The 15,089-nt window shown below is 39.7% G+C and overlaps 2 protein-coding genes and 1 long non-coding RNA gene across 4 annotated transcripts; 1 reads left to right on the top strand and 2 right to left on the bottom strand.

Annotated features, from left to right (window-relative positions):
• The first annotated feature begins 3,650 nt into the window (after positions 1-3,650).
• LOC134178880 (uncharacterized) lies at positions 3,651-4,791 on the top strand. Its single transcript, XM_062645790.1, has one exon. It carries the CDS (start codon positions 3,693-3,695, stop codon positions 4,581-4,583), a length of 891 nt encoding a protein of 296 aa, XP_062501774.1. The 5' UTR covers positions 3,651-3,692; the 3' UTR covers positions 4,584-4,791.
• A 2,696-nt stretch (positions 4,792-7,487) lies between these two features.
• On the bottom strand, positions 7,488-9,457 carry LOC134179109 (UDP-GalNAc:beta-1,3-N-acetylgalactosaminyltransferase 2-like). Of its 2 annotated transcripts, none has more exons than XM_062646004.1 (5): positions 9,033-9,199; positions 8,875-8,980; positions 7,839-8,022; positions 7,691-7,769; positions 7,488-7,619 (listed from the first exon to the last, which is right to left on the bottom strand). In XM_062646004.1, exons 2-5 carry the CDS (start codon positions 8,924-8,926, stop codon positions 7,578-7,580), a joined length of 357 nt encoding a protein of 118 aa, XP_062501988.1. In that variant the 5' UTR covers positions 8,927-8,980; positions 9,033-9,199; the 3' UTR covers positions 7,488-7,577. The 2 variants fall into 2 exon arrangements, 1 of the variants encoding a protein (XP_062501988.1); XR_009969787.1 differs by lacking the exons at positions 7,488-7,619; positions 7,691-7,769 and adding an exon at positions 9,354-9,457 and having other exon boundaries at positions 7,872-8,022; positions 9,033-9,145; positions 9,199-9,297.
• A 1,429-nt stretch (positions 9,458-10,886) lies between these two features.
• LOC134179111 (uncharacterized) lies at positions 10,887-14,116 on the bottom strand. The gene is made up of 4 exons (XR_009969788.1): positions 13,986-14,116; positions 13,842-13,915; positions 10,995-11,095; positions 10,887-10,941 (listed from the first exon to the last, which is right to left on the bottom strand). It is a non-coding gene; the product is annotated as an uncharacterized LOC134179111 (long non-coding RNA).
• Between the last annotated feature and the right edge of the window lie 973 nt (positions 14,117-15,089).

Genomic DNA, 15,089 nt, shown 5'->3' on the forward strand with positions numbered 1-15,089 from the left:
GTAACTGCAACGCAAAAATCAGAAATTCTTTTTGGTTGGAAGTCAATAGTTCTAGTTGCATACATGACAGGAAAAATAGTTTTAGATTTAACTTAAGTCTTCGCTGAGATATAGAACGTCAAAGTTGCTTCCTGTTCTTCAAGTTCCGGTAACACGACACAGAGGGGAGACGGTGAGCGTCTGTATAGTCATCGGTCTGTTAAAATGACTACATCTTTATATCCAAGGCAACGGTGCTAGGGTAGAGGGGAAGGCAGAAATAGTTATTTTTCTGAAGAGCCCTCTGGAGATTTTAACGTGATGGCAACGTTCCGTCATCGCATGCATGAATCGCAGAATGAAGAAGATCTGCTGGGAGACATTCTAGTGACTAGACCTTAAAGGTTCGAGTTCAGCGACAGTGTCTCTGAAGCTTGGAGATTGCCTGCTGCCTTGGAAGCGGACGAGGAAGAGGACAGGCTACCGGATAGCCTGTCACCATTGCAAGTAGAAGTAGGAGTAGCAAACGTAATCGATGCACATCCGGGTAAGTAAATAACCATCACAGCTGCAGCTGCGGGCGTTGTGAGATGATGGATACAAACTCGTGTAGAGTGCGTGTGGTCAGTGGGTCTTTCCGCCATTTTAAATTTCAAATTTCAAATTCTTGAATTTTAATTTTTACAGTTTAATTTCTTAATATTTAGTATTTAAATTATTAATTTTTTTATTTTTTTATTTAACGTTTCCATTTTTAAAACTTTGCATTACATTTTCAAATTTTAATCTTTTAAAAATCAAAATTTAAAATTTTATTATTCAAATTTATAAATTTTTAGGTGCAGTATATTAGAAATTGCTTTGCCGACGAGAAAGCGGACGTAGATGCATATATATGAACTGATCGCCGGATTTGAACCAATAGAAATTGAACGCGCATCCGTTCTCTCAAATAATTTGAGTGCATCAGATAAAGAAAATTGAAAGAGCGAGTGCGTGTACGCGGTAAGGAGTCGATTGGACGGAGTAGGGTGCATTCCAACGCGTGCTGATACGTTGCTTCAATTAAACTAGGCGCGGTTTCTGCTAATCACATCAGCACGTTTCTGTTTTCTTCTGCGCTGAGTTTCTGCACCTGTAACCCGCTTCAGACAGTTAACTCGAAGTGCTATTGTAGCTGAAGGTGTGTGTATGCATGGTCGCGTCGTGAAGATCTACATGCATGAACTCGATCTACTGTCGAATACTAGCGACAGTAGTGACACAGTGTACTTGTGAGCTCATGCAAAACTCTATCTTTGCTGTGAGAAAGAGAACAAAATGAGATGAAGTTCGTTCGTATGTTGAATTCACGTTGACACAAGGTTAGACTTCACTGTACAGTATACTGTAATGCATACCACTCAGACTGCACTGCATTCACTAGACGGGAGCCCTCTAGAGTCATCAAGAGTCTGACTACTCCTAGCCATTTGCAGTACTTTCAGTTCTGCACGAGAGTCTTCCTTACCCTCCCGCTTCTGAAATGTGCCTCTCCTTTTCTCTTGCGAAGGTTCAAGAGTGCTGAGATTTTGAATCGAAGTGTGGATGCAGGCAGATGGAAAATGGTGGCCTCAACTTCTCTCTTCTAGAACCCAGACCAAGCTCTTGAATAGACCTGGCTGTCCGTATCTCGAATCAATCAGGCTAAAAGTGGCTATACAGACTCCCGTCAACTGAGTAGGACGCGTCGTACTCAGTAGTAGTCGCCCGGACGACACAAGAGTCTCTGCAATTGTCCTCCCTATTTGCGATTCCCACTCTTTCCTAGCTTGGAGATCTTCGGAAATCGAAACAAGCTTGAGTATGACTTGCGCGAATTGGTGCATCCTGCAGCCACGCAACACCGAACCATTCTTTCGCCACTGATCAGGGGCGTCGCGTAAAAGAGGCTAGAGGGGGCTGAAGCCCCACCACTTTTCGAGGGACTTTTCAAAAATTTTGATATCAAAGACCGCAGCCGAAGTCTCAGCAGCGAGTCAGCCCCACCACTTTTTGCACCCACGCGACGCAGCTGCACTGATTCCTTTGTTTACAATACACGCTAGCGTGGAGTCCCCCTCTGCGACGTGTATAATACACCACGCCCATTATAACGCGTTACCTACGCTACAATACACGCTAGCGTGAAGTCTCCCTCTGCGATGTGTATAGTACACCACGCCCGTTATAACGTGCACCTGAAGAACCGGAAGCAACTTTGACCTTCTATATCTCAGCGAAGACTTTACTTAAAAATCTAAAACCATTTTTTCTGTTACATATCCAACTAAACTATCAATTTCCAACATAAAGAATTTTTGATTTTTGCGTTGCACTTCAAAAATGCATGTGAACGAGATATACTTCATGATAAATTGTCAGAACGGGATACTCATGCAACAACATAGTTGGTATACAACGTTAATAACTCTATGAGAATTCTGTCTGTCCGTGGCTGCTAATTCTGTGAATGAGATATACTTCATGAATGCATGATAAATTAATTAACTAACAACTAATAATCTAATTGCTCGAGCAACGGACCAGCGAGCTAGTATCTATACAAGGATAAAACACTTTGAAAAATGAGGAAGATGAATAGGGTTGCCATACGAAAAAGAATAGAAACAGACCATGTAGGGTGTGCTGTGACATCTTTAGCGAATTCACTCATACAGACAGAGCAATACATCATATTTACATTACACCATTTTCTAAACACTGTGTTTCATACCATACAAAATGATGCAATGTATAGGGATGATGTTGCTTAGTCTGCATTTATATTTATGAATTAATTCATAAAAGATGGCACAGCACACCCTCTAGTCTTGTTTCTATTCTTTTTCCTACGGCAACCCTACATTTCTCATTTTTGAAATGTTTTAGCACTTGTTTACATTTTTTGAAATTCTGTAAGAAAGTAAGAAATGTAGTGGAAGCACGGGAGAGTTGACCTCAGATCAATATACTTATAACAAGAGCAACCACATTGGTAATGTACATAATATAGTCATGTATTCAGAAAACAGCCGGATTCAAACATATTCATTTCTGACTGTAGTTTACGTTAGCCTCGGCCTCCCAGACCCGTGTAGCGCCGATACAAAATCGTCCTCCGACGATTTTGTATCGGCGCTACACGGGTCTGGGAGGTCGAGGCTAAATTTAGGTACAGCGGTGTGTACGCGAGCAGATGCATGAACGAGACATTGAAGGTAGAAATCGAGACACTCGGCGCTCGGTGCAGGAATCGTGTACGTTGTATTCGGTGCAAATGGAATCAAAATCTACAGAGGAACGCTAGCGCTGACAGAACGGCTTCAATCGGTAAGAAATCTCCGATCACTGCAAGCGTTGCGGAGAGCGCGACGACACGTAACAGTCTGATGTGGGCGTGTGTTCGAAACTCTCTCTAGAGATTGTTTTATAGGATAGTCTTTCACTTTCGAAAGGCGTTGCCTGTGTTGTATGGAAATTTAGAGAATATCCTGCTGCGTTTTCACTACGTGTTGAATTTGCGGGGGCGCGGACTAACGCGCCAGACAGTCGGCGAAGCGACATATAGAGCGTACTTGACGGTACACAGTCCCCTAGTTGCATCACTGTTGAGTGGAGCAGAAATTACGTTCCGAACCGGTCTCTTTCTGTCGACAATCAGTGCTTCAACCAGTTCACAGTGATTGTGTACAATGAATATCATCTCTTCACTCTCAGTCGCTACGCTGTTTGTCTTCATAGTTCCCTCTGCTAAGGCTGTCTGCCCTCGAGCGAGTGGACTGCCAACGGCAAGAACAAAAATCGAATATCCAGGTTTGATGTTCACTCCGTCAACAGGAAAACTGGAAGTCGCGCAGCTCAATAACGAAACCCTGGCTGGAAAGTTCACCTCTAACACCGACGTCATCATCAATTTCAAATCGACCAGCCACGGACTGCTCCACTTCTGGGGCACAAACGGTTCTACAATTTACAAAGTCGATAATACACCTGAAAATTACCTCATCCAGATAGGAGAGCATCGGTTTGTCAGCAGAGCCAACACACCAGCCAGCAATAAACAAGAAAACAGAAACAAACTAAACAACGACAGAAGCCAACAGGACGCCGATGAGATGAAACTGAGCAGAGCTTTCAAAGAACTGCTAGACGATCCCGTGGCACGCCTACTTCGCAAGGTATCTCGAGCCTTGGGTGATGCGGGCGTCTTCGGTCACACATCTCCCAGCTCTTTACCTCTCCACGCAACTACTCTCTTCATATCTCGCCGGCTATCAATCGACGATTTGGACGGAATAGATCGAGACTGCGAGCTACAACAAGAGAATCGCAAACGTCCAAGACGAAAGGCTGATAGCTGTTCGTTGGAAAACGACCCAAACCATGACAACTGTTTGGGAATGTGCGGTAGACTTTGCTCGTGCTGGAGTGTGGTGTGTGGTGACTGCTGTTACCACCAGGGATGCTACGAGCATGACCTGTGCTGCAAAGCTAAATTTGTCAGTACAAGCTGCTTAGTTAAGCCTGTCGTGAACTTCAGCTGCAGTTCTTATGGCGACTATCCCAAATGTCTTGATAATTGATGCATCCATGCAACAAGTTTCGAGTTGAGATAGACTATATAGACAACTGCAGATATGTTCACTGCTCTAGCGTTGTGCTGCTGTGCTGTCTGTAACGTGAAGTGCTTACTAAGCTAGTCTAGAGATCATCCGTAGTTGTTGACTAAAATTGTGTTCAGTTTCACAATTACACTTTGCATATTAAATTACAGCTTAGATGAAACGGATAACCGTATATAGCTCCTATTTTCAGCATGAAACATCAGAACTGAACTTGTAACACGTCACTTGACTTAGCGAATAGCGTACTCAAAGGCTTAATTGACTCATACACTTCTGGTCCGCATGACTGTATACAGTAGATAGGCGTAGAAAAAGCAAGAAGACTGGGCACACAGATGACGTGCCTCTAGGACACCACCCACTCCTATGGCCTGGTTCGCATTCCACTTCTTCACCTCACTCATTATGCAGCTGAGACCAACTCAGGTAACATTTGTAGTTGTCTTTGAAGTCTTCGTACATCAATGTTATTTGAAAAATGTTTCAACTAGCCCTAAATATCAGAAATTGCAACATCCCCTTCCACTGGATGGTTGCAGAACGTAATTAACAGTTCTTCAATTGTTTTGGGTAATGCCATTGATGCTTGATCAAACATTCTGGAAATCTCCTCACTAAATAGATCAAAAGCCTCAAAATACAAAACTCAATAATATTCTATTGGATTAGTGAACTGATGAAGCACGGCACCATCATCCAAACATTGTGAAATTGTCAAATAGCTCGGTAGCACTTCATGGTTCAATTGTGTACATATTTGAATGAAGCACCGTTGTTGAATAGAACAAAATTGCTCAAACGTGCAAGGTCATTTCTTTGTTTGCATTGTTTGTTATCAGGGGCACCTTCGTATAGGAATCGGTAAAGGTGTCGAAAATGTACAGTCACCAGAATCGAGGCTTCTATATAGCAGTCGTTCTGATGTTGCCCCAACAGGGCAAAATCTATGGAGGCATAGTGCCCATACCGCCCCCATGCTGCCTATGGCTAGCAATGCAGTATGTACTTAAATGAGTGGACGTGTGCAGTGTCTATGTCCTGACACACTCAGAAACACCTTTAGTCCAGTTGAAGCATTATTTGCATTCAGTCTGACATGAGTCTGGGATACAGATCTGCTAAAAGCGTTTTAGCAAGTCTCTGTCAGCCTTGAATTTCCTGCTGTAGCGGAACGATAAAACAGTGAAATAGATTACATTGCGCATGCGCGTTGTTGCATCACAAATTGTGATCGCCCACCAGAGACCACTAGACACCTCGTACGCTAACAGAATGTGGTGGGATAATGAGAGCAGCACTACAACTATATCAGCGGAGTTCTCCAGACCCTTAAGACACAACTGGGCTCAGCCCTACCCAACACATGTACACACATGCACACATGTAAAATGTACAACAATATATGTTTTTTTGTAACCAATAATGTCTCAAATGTTATTCTTCAATAAAATTCAAATAAACCAATCAAAGTTAAAACTGTACATGTGTCATCAGACTATAACTAAAAATATAATGATCTCAGAGTACATCAGAGACCAACAAACTTAACTTAATGATTGTGATAACAAAAGCTACTACCTACTAACAAACGGACTGCATCAATCATAATGATCAAGTGTGTGACATTCTCGAAAGGTAAAAGAAAGAAGCTGATGCATGATATTCATCTCACCTCGATGGCTGGTGTACAGCTACCTTGAGTCTTCTTCTTCTTCAACACTCTTACTCAAAATTTCTCAACTTCACACCCACAAGGATTGCCACATTGCTGCAAATTTGTCCAAAGATTAAGAAAGGAGTGAGGATCCTGTTCTGGTATGGTCAACATATCAAAAGAGCAAGTAGAGAAACACTGCCATCTAGGATCCTATGCAAGAAACATAAACTAGACACTACAATGTGACCAAAAATATACAAGACCTCGTAACTACCTTGACAAGATTAGGACAAATTGCAAGACATGCAAAAGCAGGATATGCTGAAGCGCTGTACTCTACTTCTGCCAACTTACCGAACTTCTCCACTGCCCAGTGAGTTCGAAAGCTATGAAAGAACAAACAGAGAATGTGTATCCTAATATGCCTATACAAGAAAGATTAGCTCCCAATACGGACTATGAAGAGCATATCAACTACATAGCAAGATTCAAGTATCAGTTAATTGAAGACCCATAACATGGACAAGACAAACAGTGTCATGTTGGACCCACACACAAAATCAATAGGTACCCTGTACTATGAATCCTTACAACAAAATGTCCTCACTGAATAGTCATGGGACACCTTAAGTCCGCCATTACAGAATAGAACAGTATAACTGCAAATAAACGCTATGCAAACTTTAGTAAAGTCTAAGTAAAATTATTAAATATTTTTAGCAATGATGCATTTAGAAAAAGGTGAAGTAGCCAACAAATTCTTGTTTGTTTACATTATGGTAACGTTTGTAGCTAGTAATCTTAATTGATGAAAGATTGGTCAATTCCTGTGTTCCAATCACAGAAACACTGACCTGTTTGCCAATTAAAAGCATTTCCTTCACCCTAAATAATTCGATAGTATAAGGGGCGTAGCGTGGCATCAGCTAGACCAGGATAGCCCATTATTTGTAGGCGTGGTCATAAAAATTGTGAACTGTAGATACGTGTGAGGACGAAAGCTGTATATAGTATATACACCACACTTTTTCCAGTCTGGATCGGCCACTAATCCTATCAGTCAATTAGAAACCAATAAAAGTGGGCGTGTCTTGTACCATCATGAAGTTTAGCCCTCCCCATTTCTAGAGGTCACGCTATGCCCCTAATAGTATGATTTCTCCTACCAACAAAGCCACCACAATGAATACGAAAACAAGCCATTCACACAACACAAAGACTCTATTTAATCAGCAATTAATTACCTCGATAAGGGCAGACAGCTATTAATAAGTCTTCATAACTTACTTGCCCCATCACACTTTATCATAGTCTTGCAAATGATTTTTCTCTATGCCCTGCAAAACAAAGAAGATAACTGTTAACCATATACATCTATCTACTTACTAACCATTAAATCAAAGCATACTTTTAATATTTCTTCAATGTGAACAAAGCAGTCGTCATCAGTTTTAAGAAGACATTTAAATTCGATGTGCTGAGACAACCTAAAAATAATGTACTGAAACTCTAAATAAATTGTGTAATGAGCTGATGCTACAGTTAGTCTACTTTACCATTCATATGCAGCTTTCATCTTGGCTGGAATATTGCAGTAAACGTCAACGTCGACAAACAAGATACCATTATAAGCAGTAGCTTCTTTTTGTAAACGTAGATTTTCTTCGTTTATTGTCTCCAACCACAAATCACAGTCCATGGAATATTGATCAACACACTGAGATTCTGTTCCATTTTCAACTAAAGAAAGCAAAACTCATCAAATTCCAAACTTTCACAAAACAATCTGTAAACTGTAAAACAACCTATTCAGTACATATGTTTTACCATACAAGTAATTTGCAACATTTAATGATAATGTTCCACACTGATTCAACATAACCATCACCATGTATACAATGACTGTACACACATAGAACAATGTCCACATGTCTACGTTATGTTTGCAAAGTAATCTGTCAAAACGATCTGTTTCCAAGTGCAGGTCTAAGAAAACATACTCATTTGCAGTCGACATGCATAACAGCATGAAACCCCAACCTCATTCCTACAACAGGGGCATAGAAAAGCACTGATGGCCGATATGGCCTAGCGCACGCTAAATTGTGGGCCAAATGTAGTGCAAGACATTAGCGTATGAAGTACTGCAATGAGTCAAAAATTTAGTACACGTACTTATTTCATTGGCTACACCCTTAAACGAAAGTCAGTGCCATTGAGCATCTGGAAAATGTGCCTAAAATCGGTCTGGCCATGGCCGGACTACAGGCTACAGATACGTATAATTGAAGGTAAATCAACCATTCACATCAGCGGTTTCAAAAAGTGACAAGCAAAGAGACAATGAAAGAGAGACAAATAACAAAAGAACGAAAGAACAACCACTTCATGAAAAATCTCCATGTCCTCTATATATCCATGTTAATGAACTCAGTTCTTAAACAGCACCCATCTCATGTAAATCCATACCATTAGTCCCCACTTTGTTGATAAAAATATCAATGTTTTAACCTTCAGAGACAGGGATAAATGTTCTACTAATACCACAGCTGTGCAAGGCACTGCATAAAAATTAAAACATTGCCTACTTACCATGAGCTTCAAAAATAAAAGCACCCGCTGCAAAGTACATTGGAACTTTCATCAACGAATTATCAAATTCAGGAAACACTCTGTTTGTATAACTCACTCGACTCACCTGCAAACACATAGTCATCCACAATAACAACTAAGTCTATTTACCAACTCACATTGAGATAAGACACAAGTCCTCCCCTGTATCAAGACTAACGTGTTCAGTAGAATACACAGCTCTGGGATCATCAATTGAGAAACCTTCAGCAACAATTGTGGCACGATAATCCTAGTCACGTGATAATTGCCACTCTATACCAGAAGTCAAATCAAAGTAGATACCTTGGAAAGTATAAAGGTTGTAGAACAAAGCTTGAAGCATATGCCATTGGTCAGTGTGCCAGGATCATCAGAAGTAAATACAACTGAAACTATTTCTTTCTGTCACAAGAGACATATTATACTGCAAATATTAAAGAAAATGAGATAAGTCTTACTTGGGTAGTTGTATCATACAAAGTAACTCTTAGATTTGATTAAAATCCATCATCCAAATGATCATAAACTCCTAATCCAATGACTGCAACCGGAAAATTGACCTAAATAAAACAAAATATTATCATCAAAGCCAATGATATGCTACCAATATCAATAAGGTCACGTTAGGTAAGCAATCCTCATGTACTCAAAATTTATTTAGACTGCATGTAACGTTACAGTGAATCTAATGCTGAACTATGCCTGCTCAACACAGAAATGAGAACCAATGGTGTGCCTTCACCACTATCGTATGTAATTGTGTCAAAGAGAGACCTCAGAGTGTCACTTTGCGATTATATAATATTTATCACTCAACATTAAACCAGGGTTTCCAATTCTCAGCACTTCACCACTGCTGTTATAGGAAAACTAAATGTAATGACTTGAATCTACAGGAGACCTGTGTACATACCATAGAGCCACAATCAATTGCTAATACAGCATAATAAAATTAGACTCGACCCAGTCTCACTCCACTGTCGTCATTCCCTGGATTGTTGATACTCAGTGGAGAGACACAAGCCAAGGAATGACGAGGGTAGAGTGAGACTGGGTCGAGTATAATAAAATTGAGTTAGTGCATGGGTCAAGATCGAAATATCCTCACCTTTCACAATCAATCAAAAACACAGCTTGGTTCAAACCGTTCTTTGTCTGATTGCTTGGTAGCAAAACTAACAGTTTCATCTTTAATACGTATGTTATAATTTGCAATGTGATCAATACCCTCATTTGGTCACAACAATTGAGCACCTATATATGCACGTAAATTTATATACCCTCAAATTGGGTACAGATATGGTAATGCAGTAGTCCTACTGATAACTGCCATATTTTTCCTGTCAATTAGTACTACTAAAACCATAAATTTCACCCTCTGAAATGTTTAGATGTTGTTTCCCATTTTTGCATGGCATCGACTTTTCATCTAAAAGCACCATCATTTACAACTATATTAAATATCCAGATTTCAGACCTCTAAATTTAAGTTCAACTCAGCCAAACACAAACTGCTGACTTTAGGCTACATGAAGGTTAGTGTATACAATCCTGCAGGTGGAATTGAATATGTTGGTTCAGTAGCAATTACCGACTACTAATAAGAGTACAGAATGAAAGATGCCAAAAATAAACATGAATAAGCAATTAAAATTTCCTTAAGTTAAGCAGACATGTGTAGTCTGTATGCAACAATGAGAGCAATCCACCCAACTTTTCCCTAAACTCTGAATAACTTTCTTAGAGTCATATTGCACAATTAGATATATTTACAAAAACTGGGCAAACCTTGACTAAAATCTCACAAACAATGCTTAGATCTGTCAATAGTAAAAGGCCAGATACAATAGCCAATACTAATAACTAAAGAAATCATCCTAAATTTAAAACAGAATTGCTAGAATGTAGGAATCCTTAGCAATCATTCCTAGACAACATACACTATAGACTATTATACCTGAAAGTCGTACACTGCAGCACCATCAGGAACTTCTACTTCCGGCTCAGAAGTCAATAATTTCACAGACATCACCGTGTGCTGCAGAACTAAGCAATAACTCTTTCAGTACAAGCAAACAATATAGCACAAAGGAACATACTTGGGCATACTAAGTCCGATTGTTGACAAGCAAAGGGAGTGTGTCGTTTTGCAGGATGAATGTGGCATGATTGTGAACCAATCACAAACACAGCAAATATTCTGCAGACAAACAATATCAAAATAACTACAAGAAGCTACATTCCTTGCCTTAAAGTAGTAAACCAAAATGCAAAAAGCACACTTTTTTATTATCTCAAACCATGACTAAACTTGCCATCAATTTACTAGCAATCAAAGTGACATCCATTTGTGTGCGCAGAATTGCACACCTCTTTACACTACAAAATACCCAGACTCTAATAATACAATCTAAGTTCTTAACAAAAGCATTATTGTTAAACTACTCTTAAACAAGGAATCACAACAAAACTAATAGATGAACTTTGAAAGTATCTCAATGACACAGAGTCATGCAACCCAGACGAACAGACAGCAGTTGCTCATCAAAAAACTAAAATGCCAAATTAGAAACCTGAAGCACAGAAAGTTACAATATTACCAGCAGTAGCAGCAAATACCTAACTAATGAAAGCTACTCAATTTCAATTTTTACAACTAAAAAATTGTTGATCTTTCTCGTATGGCTGTCAACAGAGTACTAGCATGGAACACATCTTTCAGGACCGTAGCCAGAGGAAGCTTTCGCATCATCTGATTTCTGGGGTGTGTCACAAAAAATCAAGTGAAGCCCTAGCAATCGAATGTCAAAGTAGAAGCTCTGGTGTGTACTCACCTAGGACAGAGAGCCGCTTAAGTTTCTAGGTATTAATGGTTTTCCAAGTGCATTCAAATCATGCTCTCTTGTGAGCTCAACTTGAAGCCAATTTTCACTTTGCTATAGACAATAGCCCTAGTGTAAAAATGCCTGGTACTTTAGCACACAACAGACAAGTGAAGTGCGAGGCTCTGACAGACAACTTAAACTGACCAACATCCGCGACCACCTCATCTATTTCTTAGGTCTCGCTAATGGCCCTGAGTCTTTGGCAAGATTTGTTTGTAGATATCCTTTCTATTACAAGAAATAAGTTTTGCTACCATAAAAGTATAGATAGCTCTGTGCTCCAATAAAGCCCCATACTCAGAGAGAAAGATTATGAAGACTGTCAATCTAAATACAATATACCCCATGCTTGAATAGAGACCCATACAGTATATATACTGCTGCAAAGCAAGTGCTAAAATTGCCCTGAAGCAAAAAATGAGGGACATGAAAAAGACAACCATGTAACCTTTGCAGAAAAAGAAACATTCACCAAACTAAGATGACTAAAATCTCAATTGAAAATGAAGAAGACATCAAACCTGTGATTGCAGTTACTGGTAATTATATTTCCATTATGGGTTACCCAAAACATGACTGTCGAGAAAGAAAAGTATTAAAACAACATGCTCCAATAATGCCCCATTGTCAACATTCCAACATGTTGGAAACACAAAATCTAGAGGGGTCCAATCACAAAAATACAGAACAATAATTAGACAACAAATTCTTGCCAATTAATGTTATCCAAACACAATCCACTTGTCTGCAGTAACATACTTATAATCAGGCCTGGAGATAGTCCACCTGTGGATGTGGCATTAAGCTAGTGCCTGCAGTCCATGTGAATGTAGACTCCAGATCCATTGATATTGTATATTCCAAAGCTAATTTTAAAGATTTGGAAATTGGCTTCTGTGAAATAAAATATCAAGGAATTGAGTCGTGTTGGCCTCAGGTGCACCGGTGCCTGGCAAAGCAACAACAACAAGAGAAAATGGTACGTATACAGGAGATTGGCCTTGCAATGTACCCAGGATTTTCTAAAATAATCTTGATTGCATTTATGCTCTAGCTGTACTTGTTTGACTCTATTTTGCTGTAAATCTGCTTTCTAATGTTATAATTGTAATTTTTACAACAAACATTCTACTAAAATATAAGACATTTCCTCAAAGTTTCAAAATAGCCACTGCTAACTATGTCCCTAAGATCTTGCAAGAAATTGGCAAGAAGTTGTTTCTTGAGGGATCTTGGCCAAAAACTTCAACCTCCTTGAGCCAAGGTTGGGTCCATTGCAATTGTAACAACAGCCCTGAGAATCAGCATGTACTACTTGAGCGACAAGATCATACTTAATTAATTGCATGGCAAGTAGACCACTGATTCTTTGTGGCTTAAGGCACATTTCTTTTACCTCCACCAGCTGAACCGGTTAAGACGGTAGAGATACTCTGATTGAGCTGAAGTAACTCGGTGGAAGAAAGTAAAAGAAACACAAGAGTGGAGACAAGCATGCACATTTACCTGTTGTTCAAGACAGATAAATAGCCATTAAGAACGCGATCTCTCACTATTCTTTAAAGTCACTGTTGCGGTTGCTAAGGCTGAAGTAGATGTTTTGATGATACTTTTATTCAACAACTACAATTTATCGGGAACCTAGTTGGAGGCATTGATGCTCAGACGGGAATTAATTGGAGTATTGGTATTAGAGTTACTGTTAGGGTTAGGGTCAAGCTGCTTCTGCCTTGTTTTCACTATTTGTCGATACGTGGGCATGCTCATTAGCCTATCTCCACCAGCTCAACCAACATTTTGGTGGTAGAGCTGGTGGAGCCGGTGGACCTCTATCACCTAACCCGGTGGAGATAAAAGAAACGCCCGAGAACTCTACCGTCTCAACTGGTTGAGCTGGTGGAGGTAAAAGGAACTCACCCTTATTACAGTTGCAGGACATTCACAAAAGCAAATACAAAGACAATAACAAACACAATAAAACACAAAACAAGCAAAACAAGCAAACGCAAAGACACAGACACAACACAAACACAATTAAACAGTCGAATACAATAGTCATACCTAACGATCGAATTAGGAGACGCATCCTTCCAATGCACAATAGTCTACTGTACTCTAATAGTACACTGACACACCTGCGCTCAAAACGTCTCTTTAGATCACCAAACCAAGTGTCTCTAAGAGCACGACGTAATTCAAAGTTACTTCTCGCAGATGGGATGACAACAGCCAGTTCAAATTCAGTAGAAACGTCTAGGTCTGGTACAAGCAATTTGCAGCGGAACAAATGACACACCACGAATAAAAGCACCTCTGTTCCTGAATACAATTTCAAGTGCTAGGACTAACACTAGAAGCAAACTGCGAATCATAGCATCACGTGACAGGCCCTTGAGAACCCAGACTGTTGGCACCGTGCGCGTAACTGTACTTTCCAAATAAGAACTAATCTACACCAACTCGTTCTCATGCATTCTGTATTTACCGTAACAGTACGTAGGTATTAAAAAAATTTTAATTGCTGCTTTGGTTAGTACGTGTTGCACGTGAAATTACTAGAGTCCTTTTGTGTGAATCAGTATTCCGCTAGCACAGTTTGTATAACATCCCATTGTAAAAAAAACCCTGCATCAAAGCTTTCGTAGGGCAGAGTCGTAAAATTGAAATAGGCAGAGCCAAAAATTTAGGATGGGGTAAATAACAATTTCCTCCCTGCCTTGTCTTACAAAAATCTTGGGGACACTCCTGTCAGTCTACATAGAATTAGTTTTGCAAACTAATCTGTTCCAAAATGATTAGTTTGTAAGTGCAGAATCATAAGTAGAAGCAAACATTACTCGTTTGCACGCAGGCAACAAGCAGCATGAAAAATTGAATGCGCGTGGTGAGGCAAGAATATCACACTTGCTAGTAGTAGAAGATCACAGAGACATTTGTAGATGTAAAGGAAAACAATTGTTTTGTTTTTAGCGAGCCGCTTAATTAAGTTTCATAACTGTTGATGATACGTTGATGATTCACTTGCCAGTTTATGCTTGCTAAAATGTTAACGAACGGTTTCACCCCCGAGTTTGTAGTTTGTCACGCATGCATAAATACCATCAGTGAAACGTTAGTAAATTGCACTTGCCATTTTTTAGATATTTACTGATTAACTCGACGTATATTTTAGAGACTAGATAACTAGAGAAACAAACTGCAGCGGTCCTCTAACTAAAAACTCACCGTTAGTACTCAAAAGCGTTTGAAAATACAATAATCTAAGCACATTAATTATAATTTAATTATGGCATTGCAATGTTACTACAC

This window comes from Corticium candelabrum, chromosome 4, assembly GCF_963422355.1.
Source record: "Corticium candelabrum chromosome 4, ooCorCand1.1, whole genome shotgun sequence".
Taxonomy (NCBI): Eukaryota; Metazoa; Porifera; class Homoscleromorpha; order Homosclerophorida; family Plakinidae; genus Corticium; species Corticium candelabrum.